The sequence below is a fragment of the Anguilla rostrata genome, unplaced genomic scaffold, assembly GCF_018555375.3.
Source record: "Anguilla rostrata isolate EN2019 unplaced genomic scaffold, ASM1855537v3 scaf1200, whole genome shotgun sequence".
Taxonomy (NCBI): Eukaryota; Metazoa; Chordata; class Actinopteri; order Anguilliformes; family Anguillidae; genus Anguilla; species Anguilla rostrata.
In genome coordinates this window covers 1-18,684 of record NW_026986524.1, presented here as the reverse complement: position 1 = coordinate 18,684, position 18,684 = coordinate 1, and the positions used below count along the sequence as shown (strand labels likewise).

The window sequence follows — 18,684 nt, the reverse complement described above, 5'->3', positions numbered from 1 at the left end:
CACAGTGAAAGCGCAAGTGAATGCGATAAGAAAATATTCCGTTACGTTGACCTATAAAACGCTATTCCAGAAGCAAAATCAGACATGTTATACGTCGTTAGAAAGCTTATACTCTCACCTACTGAATAAATGAATTGTCAATCGAGGCAAATTGCCCTAAAAAGGGCGACAACGACGTAAGCAACAGGTGTGGTATTACGCACAGCTATTTTTGAACGTAGCCTACCCAGTGATCAAAAATGCGCGTATATTTCGCCAACGGATTGTCCAAGACAATATATGACCACTCATTCGCAAAAGGGACATCTCTACGCGTAAAACCGATGGTAAGATTGTATATTTATGAAATGTTTAGTCCCAGATATTGACTGTAGAATGACATGGTATAAGGAAAAAAAACAAAATTGTCTCGTTTATTTCGTTATTAAGTGAGCAGCGTTTTCACTGCTGTAGTGGCATATTCTAGGGCTAATGTCGGGTTTATCTTGTTGCTACGGAATATTGCATTACATTACATTACAGGCATTTGGCAGACGCTCTTATCCAGAACGACGTACAACAAAATGTATTACCATAACGAGGAACAAGTGTGTCGAAAACCCTAGAGGGCAGTAGCCTACCGTTCTAAGTGCAGGGAACAACCGCATAGTTAAACTTGGACCCTGTAGGTTAAACTGATTAACACTAACACGAACAAGAACAGCAGCACGCAGACTATGCAGAAATAGAAGGAATAGTTAAGACGAGTTAAGACTAAGTCACGTACGAAACAACTACCTAGTTACAACCCTAAGCTTACAGTCAATGTAGAGATTAAATTGAGAATACGATTTCTCTCAGCATAATGACGGATTTAAAGACTAAACGAAGTCAGCCGATATTGTCTTCAAATGGACCGTATTATTTATTTAGACATTGGCAGACTACAGCATAAATTGCGTCTTTTGTTTATATTCAACATTAGTAATTGCAGTGAGAAACTGCAGCTGTAGGTCGTTATGTTATGATAGCAACGGAACGAAGCGGACTATGAGGCTACCGTCATTGTTTCATTATACTAGCGTGCTTTCGCGCGTTTGCACAGAAACTCAGAACCTATCAATAAAATGGTTTAGCTATTTCTCAGCATAATGACAGATTTAAAGACTTAACGAACTCACCCGAAACTGTCTTCAAATGGATCCATGCCAAAGAAAAGTAATTATTCATCCTCTCAAAGCTTGACCGTAGCGTATTATTTATTTAGACATCTGCAGAGTACAGCATAAATTGCGTCTTTTGTGAATATTCAATGTTTGAAATTGCAGCGAGAAACTGCCGCTGTAGACACAAGATAGTCTGTTATCTCATGGTAGCAACGGAACGAAGCGGACTATATACGTATTACCGTCATTGTAAAATGGTTTAGCTATTTCTCAGCATAATGACAGATTTAAAGACTTAATGAACTCACCCGAAACTGTCTTCAAATGGATCCATGCCAAAGAAAAGTAATTATTCATCCTCTCAGAAAGCTTTTACTTTTGGTAGCCTATCCTAGCATGCACGCTAGGTGGCAGTGTCAGACCGTCCTTTCACTGATAAAAACTAGACCCTACGGTGTCGGATTACTTGCGTCGCCATGGTTGTCGCTTGCCGTAAAGAAGTTTATTCGGTGTCGTAATCGCTTGGATTTGGAGCTCCAGCTTTTCCGCACCCCACCTAATGAAAAAGTCCAAATGGTGTGCAAACCATATGGCGGACATAGGTGCTCCCAGAAAGTTGTAGAGCACATTCAGATGCATCAGTCGATGAAGTTTTGTGTTGATCTGACTTACGGTGTGGGAGTTATGACCTTTTAAACTATGACCCTTTGTTATAGCGCCACCATCTGGCCGACATAGGTGTATTTTAGTGCCTGGGTAGTGGGGTGCCATAGGAACCCACCTACCAAATTTGGTTGGTCTACAACTAATGGTTGCTGAGCCTCAGACATTTTAGCGGAGAAAACTGCCACGCCCCAACTAAAAAGTCTAAATGGCGGGCAAACAATATGGCAGACATAGGTGCCAATGGCAAAGTTGTAGAGCACGTTCAGATGCATAGGTCGATGAAGTTTTGTGTTCATCTAACTTATGGTGTGGGAGTTATGGCCTTTTACGCAAAACCCTTTGTTATAGCGCCACCATCTGGCCGACGTACGTGATTTTTAGTGCCTGAGTAGTGGGGGCCCATAGGAACCCACCTGCCAAATTTGGTTGCTCCAGGACTTATGGTTGCTGAGCCTCAGACACTTTTAGCGGAGAAAAATAATAATAATAATAATAAGAATAATCCTAACAGATACAATAGGGTTCCACCAGCTTCGCTGCTTGGACCCCTAATAATAGCTGCAAGCAGCGATTACGGGGGCCAAGAGATGGGGCAGGAGATATGCTTGTTCAAAGTTATCCAAAAACCACACCTATTAGCTCATGATAGCGTCACCTTATGGCCGATCGGCTTCATATTTGTTGTCTGTCCATTTGGAGTGCCCCTATACCAATGTGCCAAGTTTAGAAAAAATCGACATAGTGGTTATGCCTTAAATTAGTAGAGATTGCTCCATAGATTATGTATACTAAGGTTTGTGCAGATTGGTGAAAAACCCTAGGTGGAGTTTGATCGTTTATAGTTTTGCATAAAAATAAAAATGGCGGAAAATCAAAGTAACCGGAAGTTATGGGTCCTTGAGGCAGATTTGTTCCTCATGAGGAGCGGCATATGTGTGCAAAAGTTCATGATTCTAGGTCAAACGGAGCATTAGATATACATGTTCAAAGTTTGTATTTCAATCGCTTGCTATAGCGTTCCCTTTTGGCCAAGCAATGTAAAATTTGTTTTATGGCCTGTTGGCATGATCCTCTACCATTCTGCAAAGTTTTGTAAAAACCGACCAGTCAGTTATAGGGGCTGCCATAGACGTCCTTGGCAGAAAAATAATAATAAATCAAACAATAACAATAGGGTGCCTCCGCACCTTTGGTGCTTGGCCCCATAATAATAATAATAATAATAATAATAATAATAATAAAACTAACAATAACAATAGGGTGCTGTCGCACCTTCGGTGCTTGGCCCCCTAATAATAATAAAAATTAAATTAGAAGGAATTTCAGTTATATCTGTGAAAGATAAAATATATAGTCTCGGGTAGACACCGAACACAGGAAATTTAGCTCATCTAAATATAACCTTTTGCAAAACAGGATATAGAAACCACAAGCCCCATGCTTGTCTCTTCAGTGTATGTTAAAATAGCACTTCATTACAAGCATAAATTAAACCAATTACATGGATTGATTGATTGATTTTATTCGATATTTTTAAAAAGAAAAAAAACATGCATCTGAAGAAATGTTCTCATACACATTATAAAATTGTAAAATTAAAAATGACAAAAATATAAGATTCAATCAACAATCAATTTAACTTTGACTCACAAGGAATTGCAAATGTTCGAAATTTTCTTTGCAAATATAGTTTGGCAAGTAAGAGATTTCAGAGATTCCTGAACTCGACAAAGTATTCTTGTAAAGAAAAACAAGACCAGGTCAAAATAGATGGACCGGCCGACCAATGGTGTGACATCATAACTTGGCTGACGAATGGTGTAACTTCATCACTCACTCAGTCACTCACTCAGTCACAGACATTCACGTTTGTATCAATTATTTATGATAATTCTTGATTTTGTTAGTCAAAGTTAAGGACAAATGTCGATTGAATCCCACCCGATGTTTTAAAATGGTGCTGATTAACAGTAAGCAGAATGGCTTATTGATGGTAATATGGGCACACAGTTAGACTGTGTGTCGACTACTTTCAAAATAATCTCGTTCCTTGGTCAGGTCTTCGATGGATTGCTTCTGGTCCTGAAGTCCATGCTGTCGGGGCTCTGTGACACCCCCTGCCGCCAGCAGAGGGCGCACTTCCTCCAGGCCCGCAGGTACGCACTGCGGATCTTCGGCACCTTGAAGGCGTACATGACCGGATTGACGGCGGAGTTGGCGTGCATGAGGAGGATCCCGACATAGAAGACGTCCTGAGAGACGTCGCCTCCAAAGAACGCTACGCAGTGCATGAGGCTCAGCGGCAACAAGCCGATGGCGAAGAGGACCACGACCAGCAGCAGGGACTTGGCCAGCTTCCGCTCTTTGGCGTAGTACGCATGGGATTCGGCGGCCCGGGCCTGGCTCCTCTGCAGCCGCTTGGAGATGGAGCGGAAGACATGGACGTAGAGGGCACACATCACCAGCAGGGGGAGCAGCGTGCACCCGAAGAACTGGAAGTAAACCAGGTAAGTCAAGGGGATGACGTCCAAGTAACTGCAGACGCTGGTGGTGGAGTTCCCCATCTTGGCCAGGGTCTGGCGGTTGTACCAGCCGAACATGGGCGTGAAACTGAACGCGAAGGCGAGCAGCCAGCACGCTCCGACCACGGCCCAGCAGCGCCTCTGCGTGAAGCTGCGCTTGTATCTGCAAAAACACAGCAGAACCTGACTCCACACGTTCTCTCGCTCCTGGCCTACGAAAAGTGAGCGGTGCCAAAAAGCCTTAAATACACCTTCCTGACCTGTTGACAAGGCAAAACTTGCCATGTCAACAGGAGCAAAAAACTGTACGTCTTTAGATGAATAGAACCAACACATCAAACTTTAACAAGTCAAAAAGGTACTTGTTTGACATGTTTATTTTTTCCGTGTTGAAATACAGCATGTTGAGGTGATTAAGATGTATGGAAAGCGTTAACCTGGCTACTAATGCCATGTGAACAGGTCAAAAATAATAGCCATTATGTGACGTATTTTTTAAGACAATTTGGCACCGTTGGGTTTCCATACTGGCCTGGCTTGCTTGTCACATGGATGCTCAATATTCATATGCACAATCAGCTTTGGAAAAGATTACCCTCATACTGAACAGTGCCAAGAACCATTTTAATCAAAGAAATCTGTTTTCCAAGAGGGAACTGGCCAAGAAGAGCAGCCGTAGACATACACAAAAAATGGTTTGGGCTAGGCCAAAGTAGAGGCAAATTTTAATGCAATTACATTCTAGATGATTCTGTGTTTTCAACATTGTGGCAACAGTTTGGTGAAGGCCCTTTCCTTTTTTAGCATGACAAAGCCCCCAGGCACACAGCGCGGTCCATATAGAAACGGTTTTGGAATAAAAATAACTAGGTCCTGAAGTTTAAGATCCTTTTGCAGGCTATTCCAGGTAGAGGGCATAGTCCGAGCTTTAGGAACAAACACAACTAGTCATGATGGATGCTGACGTGTTGTGGTGTGGTAGTTAGAGAGCCGGACTGATAACTCCATGGTTGTGGGTTTCGATTTCCCGATTGCACTCTTCACTTAACCCACATTGCTTAAAGAAATATCCAGCCATATAAATGGACTGTATGCAGAGAGTGTAAATTATGTGAGCGGATTTGGGTAAGAGCATCAGTTAAATTCCACAGTGTAAAACAAAGGAATATTGCAGATAATACTGACATGGTAGATACCAGAGAGAAATTTTTATCGTTGTCATACGACGCGAGTTACCGTGAAAGAGAAAAATAAGGAGCACCATAATACTGATGTTGCGTTCAGTTATTGGGTAGTCCAAGACTACAGTTATATTCTATATATTCATTCAGTCTGTATCCGTTCAAAATTTTTATTTTCTTTGGACTGCTTTCAACAAAATCTGTCCTAAATTTGACTTAAAAGTTTTTAAACACACATCTCAGTTGTCAAACATAGCAACAATCGTTCATTTTTCAATATTTAAATGAGCAGGTATTCATCAAAGCGACATGTTCAAGGGAATGTGGGGAACCTTAGTCAGTCAAAATAAACACTGTCCCCCAGGGATTCACTGTCAAATACTGAGCAAACTTAAAATGACATTCCAGTTAAATACGCATAGCACATATTACATACCACTCTCTTTAATAAAATGTTAGAGAACAGCCCTGGGTGCTCGTTAATATTTTGGAAGAGTAGGTTTTTTGGAATGTTTTGTTTTTTCTTCAAGATTCTAAGTCAGTGTTCTAGAACACCATTGCTTTCAATTACCAGTAATGATTGTGACATCAGCATCAGAATGTTCCATTAAGAAAATTCTAATCACAAGCTAATCATCAGTGACCTCACACCACACAAGGGCCAAGGAACGGGGTGTGTGGCTGAAGTGGGGCTGGCTGGTGCCCACGAGCCACGGGACTCACCTGAGGGGCATCTGCACGCACAAGTGGCGATCCACCGCGATGACCAGCAGCATGAGGATGGAGGCCTGCACCAGCAGGACCATCACGCAGCTGACGAACAGGCAGCTGTCGAAGGAGGTCCTGACCTGGCCGTCCAGCAGAACGGCCACGGGGATCGCCACGGCGCCCACCAGGAAGTCCGCCACCGCCAGCGATGCCATGAAGCAGAAGGTGGGCTTTTGCAGGGAGCCACTGGCCCGCACTGCCCAGATGGCCAGCAGGTTGCCCAGGCAACACATCACGGCGATCAGCAGCTCCAGCACTACGTACACCGCACGCGCAACACTGGCCATGGTGGGGGAAGAAGTTGCTTATTCTTCTGTAGTTGCGGAAGAAGTGTGCCTGTACATCAGCTGCTGCTCAGAGCCACTGTGGCTTTGAGGAAGCTCCACAGAACTGTGGGCTAGACGTCTTTGATCGCGATGCATTTGTACACTGTCTGAATTTCCGTTCATCTATTTTGAGTCATCAGAGAAATAATGTTCAGTATTAAATATGGCCACAATGAAAATTTTCAAAACATTTTTGTTATCCTTGATTGAATCTTTTGAAAATTACTTATACTTCAGTTTGTGATGAATTATGCTGTTAATATTTAGGTCAACGACATGAAATACATGGTACAAGCTAATAACAGCTTAGGCCACAACAGAGTGAACCGCAGGTGAATTAAAAATATATGCATGACTTTAATTGTTGCTATTTGGAAAAAGTACTTTCAATAGATTTGTTTGATCGGTTCAGTTAGTTTTTATTATTGCTGTATTATTGCTTTTTATTTGAGTATGTATGGGAAGACACTGTATACACAGTATGTGTACCATTTAATGCTTTTAGTCTTTAATGAAAGAAATAACGCAAGCTAGAGGACGTTAAAGAATAAAAAGACTAAAATAAGTGCAGTAACACCAATGTTTCCCATACATTGACTTTATCTGGGCAGCCCACCCAAATAGATCAGTCCCATGCAAAAAGATATTTTGCATTTAGTCGTTTATTTCTGTAAGCAGCGCCCTCTAGTGGGCATTGTGTGTTTCATTGTGTGCAGCCGGTACAAGGAGCGCACGCACAATTGCGCACATTTGCGCACGGACCAGGATTTACTGCCGTTTTTCATTAATGTCACTCGTCCGTTCGCTGTGGCACGTGCACCTAAGAGTCCGCGTGCAAACACTTTTAGACGCTTGCTCCGCCTCCATTCATTTTGAATGAGGGGTGGCGGCCAAATGTTTACGGAGTTTAATTTCCATCCGTGACTGTACTGTGTCATGTAATCACGTTATATGTATGACATTAATAATACAAGTATGTTCAGTTATCTTCAATTTATGCTTCTCGGCAAAACGAATATGCTTAGCTAGCATATCAGCTTGCCAGTGAGCTAGGTAAGCTATCCGTGGTTAGCTCACGCATTAGCAATATGAACTACAGGGGAAGAACATCGACTGCGCTGATGGTCAATCAATCAGAGGTGTGTAGACTACTGGTGATTTGACTAGGCTAATTTTCATATAACTGTCTGGTAGACCTGCTGTTAACCAAGCAAGTTATCGTCGTAGGTTTTCGCCACAGTCAGTTAATGAGCCATTAACTGCTACTACTCCATCGCCGTTTGTGGTGTTTACTTGCTGGGTGACGCTAGCTGACCGATCGTTCGCAAGTCACTTTTTACCGAATAAAAATTAACACGGTCAGCGGTGATTAACAAATCTACCAAGTATTTTAATAACTGATCTACAGGCGTGTAAATATGACAACGCACTTTGAAGAGCAAGTTTTCCACCTGTTGCATAAAGACAAAAATAATGTGGCGATTTCGCGAGGAAGCAGAGACGGAGACTGGCTTGGCTGTTTTCGAATCGCTCCCGGGGAGCTTCGCTTTATTTGTGACATCTCCTCAAAACGGTAATTCGTAGACTGACCATCATAGCTGGGCGAAGCCTGCTTTTGTCAAACCCCGTTTGCCGTGATTGGCTGCCCCGGCGCAACGGAACTAACCAATCACACAGCCTTAACGGCACATCACTCAAAGGTCGGATTTACATACAGCGGGAAACAGCAGCACGAGACACGCAAAACAGAGACAGGCAGGGAATACAACAACAGTATTGGCTAATTGACTAATGACAGAAACATGACGGTGAAAATCATAAACCCGAGGGCTGCTAGCGCTACGGAAGCGATTCCTAGCAGGCTACACACATTCAAAATAACGAGTATTTACACGATCGCGGAGCGGGACAAGTTAACCGCTAACAAGCTAACAATTATTTAATTACACACAGGCAAGATCGCCACACAGCCCCCACCTAAAGGGTCGCTAGTCCCCGACGACCCACAATTTCTAGGCGATTTACCTCGTAGTCGATTAAATAATTCGGTAGCCGTCGCTTCCGAGTAGGTCGGCCCGCGGTGGGCTGTGCCATTTCCTCTGCTGCCGGTGGTGTAGAGGGGACAGGGCTGCTACCTTGTCCGCCAGCTGCGTCTTCGGTGGCGAGTGGTTGGTAAGGTGCGAGTCGGTCTTGGTGGAGCACCACCAGGCGCCCTCGATTTGGCATGCGCAGGCGATACGTCACCTCACTCAGCCGCTCCAAGATCTCGCCAGGCCCACGCCAATGTGACTGCAGCTTAGGAGACAGGCCCTTCTTGCGCACTGGGCAGTGGACCCACACTTTATCACCTGGCTTGAAGGCCTGCCCCTTGCAGTGCTGATCGTAGGCGCGCTTCTGCCGCAGTCCCGCAGTGTCCTGGGCCTGGCGAGAGAAGTCGTGTGCCACCCGCAGTCGTTCCAGCAGCTGGCGGAAGTAGCAGGCCTCTGTACGGGCTGGTTCCCTGCTTTCAGGCGGGGCCCCGAACACCAAATCCACGGGCGTCCGGAGCTCCCGTCCGAACATCAGGGCGGCGGGCGTGCAGAGGCTGGACTCCTGTACGGCAGTTCGGTAGGACCACAGGACCAGGGGCAGGTGGCGGTCCCAGTCTCGTTGGTGCTGGCTGGCGAGGATAGCGAGTTGTGCAGTCAGGGTCTTGTTGAACCGTTCAACCAGTCCGTCGCTCTGGGGATGGAGTGGAGTTGTGCGGGTCTTCGCTACCCCGAGCCGACTGCAGACCTCAGCCAGCACCCGCGATTCAAAATTTCGCCCCTGGTCGCTGTGGAGTTGGGCGGGGACCCCGAAACGGGCAAACATCTCCTCGACTAGCTTCCCTGCTGTTGTTGCAGCACTTTGGTCCGGCACCGCGTACGCCTCGGGCCACTTCGTAAAGTAGTCCATAGCCACAAGCACATAGCGGTTACCGGCCTCAGTGACAGGGAAGGGGCCGAGGACGTCCACCCCCACTCGCTCCATCGGGGCCCCCACCACGTAGCGTTGTAGAGGGGCGCGGGAGCGCCTGGTAGGCCCCTTGCATGCCGTACAGGAGTCGCAGCAGTGGACGTGCAGCTCCACGTCCCGGCGGCACCCAGGCCAGTAGAAGCGCCCCCTCAATCGTCGCAGGGTCTTGCTGTTCCCGAAATGGCCCGCCCCCACCGAGCCATGCACCAACCCGAGGACTTGGGGCCGGAGCGCTCGGGGAACGAGGAGTTGGAGGAGGTCGCTTCCAAGCCCGGGTGCCTGCCACCGCCGATACAGCAGCCCGTCCCGCAGCTCAAGGCTCCTCCTTTGCCCGTAGTAGGTCTTGAGCTCGGGCCCCTCAGCCGAGACCTCAGCCCACTGCGGCGGTGTTTCTGCCTCCAGCCAGCCCCTCACCTTTCTTAGCGTGCTGTCAGCCTCCTGGCCTTCCCGCAGCTGCTCCTGCGACACTGGCAGCCACCCCGCCTCGCTGATGTTAGCGGTAGCCACCGCTAGCTCCACCTGGCTCTTATCTTCCTGTCGCTGGCAGTGTTGACAATCCAGCTCAGCACAGGGACGGCGGGACAAAGCGTCGGCGTTGGTGTGGTGCCGCCCCGCCCTGTGCTCGATCTGGAAATCGCACTCTTGTAGCTCTTCTAACCACCGTGCGACTTGGCCCTCCGGGTGCTTGAAGTTTAGGAGCCAGGTGAGCGAAGCGTGGTCAGTGCGGAGGCGGAAGTGGCTACCTTGGAGATAGGGTCGGAAGTGCCTCAGTGCCTTGACTACGGCCAGCAGCTCTCGGCGGGTCACGCAGTAGTTCCGCTCTGCCCGGCTCAGGGCACCGCTGTAGTAGGCGACAGCTCTCTCTCCGTCGCTGTCCTCCTGAGAGAGGACGGCTCCCACCCCCACGTTACTGGCGTCGGTGTCGACAATGAATGGGCGGTGCACATCGGGATACGCCAGTACGGGGGCCTCCGTGAGAGCCGTTCTGAGCCGGGCAAAGGCTTCTGCGCATGCAGTGGTCCAGATGAACGGCTGGTACTTGTCGGTGAGGCGATGGAGGGGACTGGCAATGGAGGCGAAACCCCGCACGAACCGCCGATAGTAGCTCGCCAACCCCAGGAAGCTGCGCAGCTCGCCTACATTTGCTGGGGTCGGCCAATCCCGCACAGCAGTCACCTTAGCTGGGTCGGTGGCTACCCCTCGCTCACTCACAACGTGCCCCAGGAAGGCCGTCTCCCTCCGGAGCAGCTGGCACTTCCGGGGATTCAACCGTAGCCCAGCCCGGCGAATCGCCGCGAGCACGTTGTGGAGGTTAGCGAGGGCGTGCTCGAAGCTACTGGCATGTACTAGGAGGTCGTCCAGGTACACTACGCAGCAGCTTCGGGGGACGGCCGACAGCACCCTTTCCATCAGCCGCTCGAACGTGGCAGGGGCATTGCACAGTCCAAACGGCATCACGCGGAACTGCCACAACCCTTGCCCGATGGTGAAGGCGGTCTTAGGCTTCGCATCCTCCGCCATTTTGACCTGCCAGTAGCCACTCCGGAGGTCCAGCGAGCAGAACCAACTGGACCCCGCGATGTGGTCTAGCGCCTCGTCGATGCGGGGGAGAGGGTAGGCATCTTTGCGCGTTACGGCGTTGAGGCGCCGATAGTCCACGCAAAAACGCCACTCTCCGTTCTTCTTCCGCACTAGGACAGCAGGGGCCGCCCACGGGCTGTTGGAGGGCTCAATGACGCCTGCAGCGGCCATCTCTCTAACCTTCTCCTCTGCCCCCAGCCGCTTTGCTAGTGACAACCGGTGAGGGCGCAGACGAACCGGTGCAGCGTCACCAGTGTCAATGGCGTGCTGCACTAGCTCGGTCTGCGTGCATTCCTCATCGCGGGCAGCGAAGAGGTCTGCATTGTCCTTCAGCAAGCGTTCAAGCTGTTGGCATTGGTGAGGGTTGAGGCCGCTGCAGCTGCGTCGCCACAGCTCGCGGACAGCACTCACCGTCTCGACAGAGGGGGCGACAGGTTGTGACAGTGGGGCAGGCGAGCCACGCTCTGTGTTGGTTAGCTGGGGCGGCGGCTGGTGAGGGTGGGCTGAGGCTGGCGGCGGCTGGTGAGGGTGGGCTGAGGCTGCTCGGCGACGGGTCCTCCTGGACCTGCGTTTCCTCTTGGGGGTGGCGTGGAGGGCGAGGGTGGTGGCACCGATGGAGAGCCTGGCGTTGGCGATGTCCACCGTAGCACCCCAGTGGACCAGCAGATCCAGGCCGATTATGCACGTGTCGCTGATGTCGGCCAGCCAGAACTCGTGCGTCACCACCTCTCTGTTTCCGACCTCCACGCTCACCATCTTCTTGCCCCGCATGGCGAGCCTCTGTCCCGTCACTGACTGCAGCTGAGTGGTTGTTGAGGACCAGGCAGTGTTGGGGAGCGTTCCCGGTCGCACCAGGGAGATGGTGGCCCCCGTGTCGACCAGTGCCCAGCAGGCTTGCCCATCCAGCCTACAATGCAGGTATAGCCCGCCCGCCTCTCCCAGTCGGCCCACTCGCTGTTGGATGGATTGCTCTTCCGCCCTCAAAAGGGCAGGCTGCTCTCCTGCCCTGAAAAGGGCGGGCTGGAATTTGCTTTCAGCTCTTATAATAGAACGACTTTGCTCAGTTCCCGCCTTCACAAAGGCAGATGAAACATTTGCTTCTGCGAGTGGGACCGAACTGGTTTCAGGCGCAGCAGGCTGCTCCTGGTTGAGGATGGGATCTTGGGGCAGCGGTTTCCTCACAGCGCCGCCCCCGCGTCGTTTCCCGCCGGCCGTGGCGATCGGGGCTTGGGCGCTGGTGCTGGGCAGTCGCGGGCCAGGTGCCCTGGCTCGTCGCAGCGATAGCAGCGACCGCGTCGTGCTGGTGGTGGGCGCTGTCGCCGCTGTTGTGGGGGTGAGCGTGCCCAACGGACTTCCTCCTCCTCCTCGTAGCAGTCGATTTCGCGGACGCGGGGCCGGGTTGTCTGCCCTGGAACCAAGCAGAGAACGTCTTCCGCCCTCTCTACTTCCTTCAGAGCGTCGTCTAGGGAGCAGGGCGTGGTCAGGATGACGTGCTGGCGCAACCGTTCCGGGGAGAGAGTCTGGAGGAAGGCGTGCAACGCGAGCTCGTCCTGCCCTGCCGAGTCGAGGGACGGGTAGCCCTGCCGAGCGTGGAGCCGCACGTCTGCAGCCACGGTCCCCCAGCTCTCTTTTCCTTCGCGGCGGCGGCTGTTGAGCTTCTCCCGACTGCTCTGCATTGACCGCCTCTGGCCGAAACGCCTTGCCAAGGCCGTCGTCAGTGCCTTCAGATCGCCCTGTTCGGCAGCATCGAGGTCTAGCAGGACCTGCAGCGCTGGACCCTCCAGGGCGAGTGCTAGATGCGTCGCCGTCTGGCTCTCGCTCCAGCCGCAGTGACGGGCAGCCAGCTGCAGCTGGGCTAGGTACGTCTCCCACTGTGCTGCTCCACTGAACCGGGCTAGCTTCGGCTGTGTGCTAGCTGCCGTGGTGGTTGTCATGCTGGAGCTGGCTGGCGTGCTAACGTTAGCTTCCCTCAGGTGCGTTGGTCGAACAGCACTGGCTCCGTCTGGTTGTCTGGGGGCCCTCTGTCGTTGCGCCACCGAGCTCTGCAGATCGGCGCCCGTCGCCGTCTCTGCTGCCTCGGTCTTCCGCCGCCTCGGTACCCCCAGTCTGTCTTCCAGCTCTCGGATCGCCTTCTCCACTTCAGCTAGCTGAATCCCACTTCCGGACACCAATGTGGCGATTTCGCGAGGAAGCAGAGACGGAGACTGGCTTGGCTGTTTTCGAATCGCTCCCGGGGAGCTTCGCTTTATTTGTGACATCTCCTCAAAACGGTAATTCGTAGACTGACCATCATAGCTGGGCGAAGCCTGCTTTTGTCAAACCCCGTTTGCCGTGATTGGCTGCCCCGGCGCAACGGAACTAACCAATCACACAGCCTTAACGGCACATCACTCAAAGGTCGGATTTACATACAGCGGGAAACAGCAGCACGAGACACGCAGAACAGAGACAGGCAGGGAATACAACAACAGTATTGGCTAATTGACTAATGACAGAAACATGACGGTGAAAATCATAAACCCGAGGGCTGCTAGCGCTACGGAAGCGATTCCTAGCAGGCTACACACATTCAAAATAACGAGTATTTACACGATCGCGGAGCGGGACAAGTTAACCGCTAACAAGCTAACAATTATTTAATTACACACAGGCAAGATCGCCACAATAATGTACATTGAATTTCTAATTATTATTATTTTCTTGCTAGCTTCTAGCTTTGTCACATTCGTGCAGCATAGCCCAGGTAGACATTTGCGGAATGTACACGACTGACAAGCCGTCAAACACGTTTGACAGATGGAATATTTGCCGGTTAGGGTTAGCTAGCTAGTGAAATGCCTTGGTAGCCGAAGTTGCGAACTGTTTTAGCATAGGCTACTGGACTACCACATATAGCAAATAAGCGTTAGCTGATTAAGCTTTCTGCCAACTAATTATTTGGTTAAGTGGGCTAAAGGAAATAGTAAAAATGACTCGGCCACCGCAAAACTTCAGAGGAGGATTATTTTATGGTCGTCTAATGCAGCTGTAAATAGCACACGCTATAATGAAACCACTACAAAATGGGATGCCTGCATTTTCTGACTTCGCACAGGTGGACCGTGGTCGGAGCCACAATGTCAAGGCCAAGAGACGCCACCTCCCACCCCAGTGACCACAGATTGTAGCCCCTACTGTAGCTCAGTCCACTGCATTAATCCGGAAGTGACGCAGGCTGTACCTCATTGGTCCAGAACAAATATTGGCACTGTGCCCAAATTACGCAATAAATCATGAAATCGACCCATGGACAGTCATAAGACGAATAAAATACACCTATTGTGACTATTTGTTCTTGTGAGAAAAAATTATTGACTTTGTATTTTGATCGCATTTGTACCGTAGACTTACATGGAAACCGGATATGAAAACACCTATACTGGAGCCATCCGTAGTGGCGCTAGTGAGCAACCAGGAACTACAACACCAGGAAATGAGCTTCAAAACGTACGCTTGCTTACGTATCATTCCAGTCTTTTCGAGGGTCCTCCCCCCATTCGGGCCCTGGGTAGTCAGTCCCAATTTTACCCCCACTACGATGCTCCTGCACACAATTAAGTAGCTTATAAGTGGTATACTTGGTGTTTTCCAACAGATACTTGTATTAACTGAAAGTAAACAAAATAACAAAAAACTTCTGTTATGCTGAATTAGTATGTATTTGACAGAAAAGGTAGACAATGTAATACTTTTGCTGGCTTTGAAAAGTGCATTGAGAGTGCAATGGAAGTTTTCTTTCAGTTTTAAAATAATGAACTGCAAGCACACCTAAAGCTTTTAGGATTTTATGTTAAGAAGTAATTCATAAATGATATACTTAAAATATAGCTTCAGAAAATATTTTAAGTATACTTAAAATGTTCCAATTTAGGACACATAAGTATGTATTATAAGTGTTTACTTTAAAAACATAAACGTATTGTCGGACAAGCGAGGATTAATTAAAAATATGTTTATTTTCTGAATCCAGCAGTTCCAACAGTCAATGCTCTTGTTGAAATGTTCGGCACTCTGAATACTGAACACTAGCGCTATTGCGTGCTAGAACCCCTCACTTAACCTACATATAAAATATACTTTATGTTATTTAATTGAAGAATTATTGTTGAAATGAGAATTATCAATAAAATCGCCAAAGTAATTGATAGGTCAGTCTACAGTAAACTAGTGGAATCACCCAGCAAGCCAAAACAAGCTCTATATCAGGTTTTAAGATTAAATATTTGAATTCTATACGCAGCGTCTGCCGGTCACCTACAGGACTGGAGTTAAACCTGCAGATGCTGCAGCCCTCCAGGACTGGAGTTAAACCTGCAGATGCTGCAGCCCTCCAGGACTGGAGTTAAACCTGCAGATGCTGCAGCCCTCCAGGACTGGAGTTAAACCTGCAGATGCTGCAGCCCTCCAGGACTGGAGTTAACCCTGTAGACGCTGGGGCCCTCCAGGACTGGAGTTAAACCTGCAGATGCTGCGGCCCTCCAGGACCGGAATATCTGATGACTGGAAACAAGGCAGTATGTCAGAAAGGGATACTAATGTGTTAGATTGTGCTATAATGCTAATATGTTAGAAGGGGAATTGAACTGATAAAGGCCTTTTAATTTCACTCATATCTCATATAGTATTATATAATTAGCCTTTTAGCACAAGCTAGAACTAATATTCCTAAAAAAAAAATTTTTTTAAACAGACATTTGCTCATCAATTACACGGATTCAATCAACAATTTAACTTTGACTCACAAGGAATTGCTAATGTTGAAATTTTTTTTTTGCAAATTCATTTTGGCAAGTTAGTTTCAGAGATTCCGAAACTGAAGAAGTGTGCTTGTGAAGAAAAATAAATTCTTGGTAACTCTTGATTTTGTTAGTCAAGGTTAAGGACAAATGTTGATTGAATCCCAGCCAGCGTTTCAGAATTATGCTGATAATTAACAGTAAGCAGAATGGCTTATTGATGGTAATATGAGCACACAGTTAGACTGTGTGTAGATTACTTTCAGAATAATGTTGTTCCTTGGTCAGGTCTTCTATGGATTTGGTTCTGGTGCTGATGTCCTTGCTCTCGGTGCTCTGTGATACCCCCTGCTGCCAGCAGAGGGCGCACTTCCTCCAGGCCCGCAGGTACGCACTGCGGATCTTCGGCACCTTGAAGGCGTACACGACCGGATTGACGGCAGAGTTGGCGTGCGTGAGGAGGATCCCGATGTAGAGGGCGACCAGAGGGACGTCTCCACCGAAGATCGTCACGCAGTTCATGACGCTCAGCGGCAACCAGCCGATGGCGAAGAGGACCAGGACCAGCAGCAGGGACTTGGCCAGCTTCCGCTCTTTGGCGTAGTACGCATGGGATTCGGCACCCGGGGCCTGGCTCCTCCGCAGTCGCTTGGAGATGGAGCGGAAGACGTGGACGTAGAGGGCACACATCACCAGCAGGGGGAGCAGTGTGCACCCGAAGAACTGGAAGTAGACCAGGTAAGTCATGGGGATGACGGACACGAACGTGCAGACGATGGTGGTGGAGTTCTCCACCACCATCTTGGCCAGAGTCTGGCGGTTGTACCAGCCGAACATGGGCGTGAAACTGAACGCGAAGGCGAGCAGCCAGCACGCTCCGACCACGGCCCAGCAGCGCCTCTGCGTGAAGCTGCGCTTGTATCTGCAAAAACACAGCGGAACCTGACTCCATACGTTCTCTCGCTCCTGGCCTACGGAAAGTCAGCGGTGCCAAAAAGCCTTAAAAACACCTTACGTTGCATCACGGTTGTTCCTGACCTGTTGACAAGGCAACAACTTGCCAAGCATCAGCATCAGAATGTTCTGTTAAGAAAATTCTAATCACAATCTAATCATCAGTGACCTCACACCACACAATGACCAAGGAATATGGTGTGCAGCTGAGGTGGGGCTGGCTGGTGCCCGCGAGCCACGGGACTCACCTGAGGGGCATCTGCACGCACAAGTGGCGATCCACCGCGATGACCAGCAGCATGAGGATGGAGGCCTGCATCAGCAGGACCGTCACGCAGCTGAGGAACAGACAGCTGTCGAAGGAGGTCCTGACCCGGCCGTCCACCAGCACGGCTGCGGGGATCGCCACGGCGCCCACCAGGAAGTCCGCCACTGCCAGCGATGCCATGAAGCAGAAGGTGGGCTTCCGCAGGGAGCCACTGGCCTGCACCGCCCAGATGGCCAGCAGGTTGCCCAGGCAACACATCACGGCGATCAGCAGCTCCAGCGCTGTGTACACCGCACCCGCCACACTGTCCATGGTGGGGGAAGAAGTTGCTTATTCTTCTGTAGCTGCGGAGGAAGTGAACCTGTACATCAGCTGCTGCTCAGAGCCAGTGTGGCTTTGCAGAAGCTCCACAGAACTGTGGGCTAGACTTCTTTGATCGCAATGCATCCGTACGCTGTCTGAATTTCCGTTCATCTATTTTGAGTCATCAGAGAAATAATGTTGTGAGGTAGGGCTTAAGTATATGGCAGCCCATACCATACCCTTAAAAAAGAGGTTTATATAATCTGCCATAAACCCACTAAATCCCAGGTAGAGTACTGAATGGGCACCTTCACTTTACTTTCCAGAACTAACCTTAGATCACAGTTTAAAATACATTCTGAAGGTATACATATTTAGAACTGAATTCCAGATAATACAATTTTATTTTACTCCACAGAAGTAACCTTTGAATTCAGTTTACTTGACATATGAATAACATACAACAAAAGTACTGACAGTATACTCAACCAAGTACATTTTTTCAAGTATTAAATATGGCCACAATGAAAATGTTCAAAAATGTTTTGTTATCCTTGGTTAAATCTTTTGAAAAGTGTTTATACTTCAGTCTGTGATGAATTACGCTGTTAGTAATTAGGTCAACAACATGAAATACATGGTACAACCTAAGAACCACAGGAAATGACAACAGGTTAGGCCACAACAGAGGCAAATAAAAAATATATGTAAGACCTTAATTATCAGTTGCTAGTTGGAAAAGGCACTTTCACTTGTTTTGTTTGGTCAGTTCAGTTACAAGTAAAAATAAAAAAACATGTTTTTATTTGAGTATTTGTGGGAAGAAACTGTAGAAGTAGGCCTATGTATACCATTTAATTCTTCTAGTCTTTAAACAGGGAAATAACACAAGCTAGAGGAAGTAAAAGCATCAACATACTAAAATAAGTGCAGTAACACCAATGTTTCCCATACATTGACCTTATCTGGGCAACTCACCCACATAGATCGGTCCCACGCAAAAGGGTATTTTGCATTTACTTGTTCATTTCTGAAAGCAGCGCCCTCTCGTGCGCATTGTGTGTTTCAGCAGCCGGTACACGGAGCGCACGCACAATTGCGCACGGACCTGGATTTACCGCCGTTTCTCATTAATTTCACTCGTCCTTTCCCTGAGTGGCACGTGCACCTGTTGTCGCCGTGGATTCGGAAAGGCGTT

The 18,684-nt window shown here is 48.7% G+C and overlaps 2 protein-coding genes and 1 long non-coding RNA gene across 3 annotated transcripts; all 3 read right to left on the bottom strand.

Moving 5' to 3' along the window:
• Nucleotides 1-3,391: 3,391 nt before the first annotated feature.
• Nucleotides 3,392-6,636, bottom strand: LOC135247297 (adenosine receptor A3-like). Its single transcript, XM_064320596.1, has 2 exons — nucleotides 6,238-6,636; nucleotides 3,392-4,496 (listed from the first exon to the last, which is right to left on the bottom strand). The coding sequence occupies exons 1-2, from the start codon at nucleotides 6,567-6,569 to the stop codon at nucleotides 3,866-3,868; spliced, it is 963 nt and encodes a 320-aa protein (XP_064176666.1). The 5' UTR covers nucleotides 6,570-6,636; the 3' UTR covers nucleotides 3,392-3,865.
• An 8,526-nt stretch (nucleotides 6,637-15,162) lies between these two features.
• LOC135247298 (adenosine receptor A3-like) lies at nucleotides 15,163-17,495 on the bottom strand. Its single transcript, XM_064320597.1, has 2 exons — nucleotides 17,164-17,495; nucleotides 15,163-16,883 (listed from the first exon to the last, which is right to left on the bottom strand). Exons 1-2 carry the CDS (start codon nucleotides 17,493-17,495, stop codon nucleotides 16,202-16,204), a joined length of 1,014 nt encoding a protein of 337 aa, XP_064176667.1. The 3' UTR covers nucleotides 15,163-16,201.
• Nucleotides 17,496-17,959: 464 nt separating this feature from the next.
• LOC135247299 (uncharacterized) lies at nucleotides 17,960-18,374 on the bottom strand. The gene is made up of 2 exons (XR_010328188.1): nucleotides 18,112-18,374; nucleotides 17,960-18,069 (listed from the first exon to the last, which is right to left on the bottom strand). It is a non-coding gene; the product is annotated as an uncharacterized LOC135247299 (long non-coding RNA).
• Between the last annotated feature and the right edge of the window lie 310 nt (nucleotides 18,375-18,684).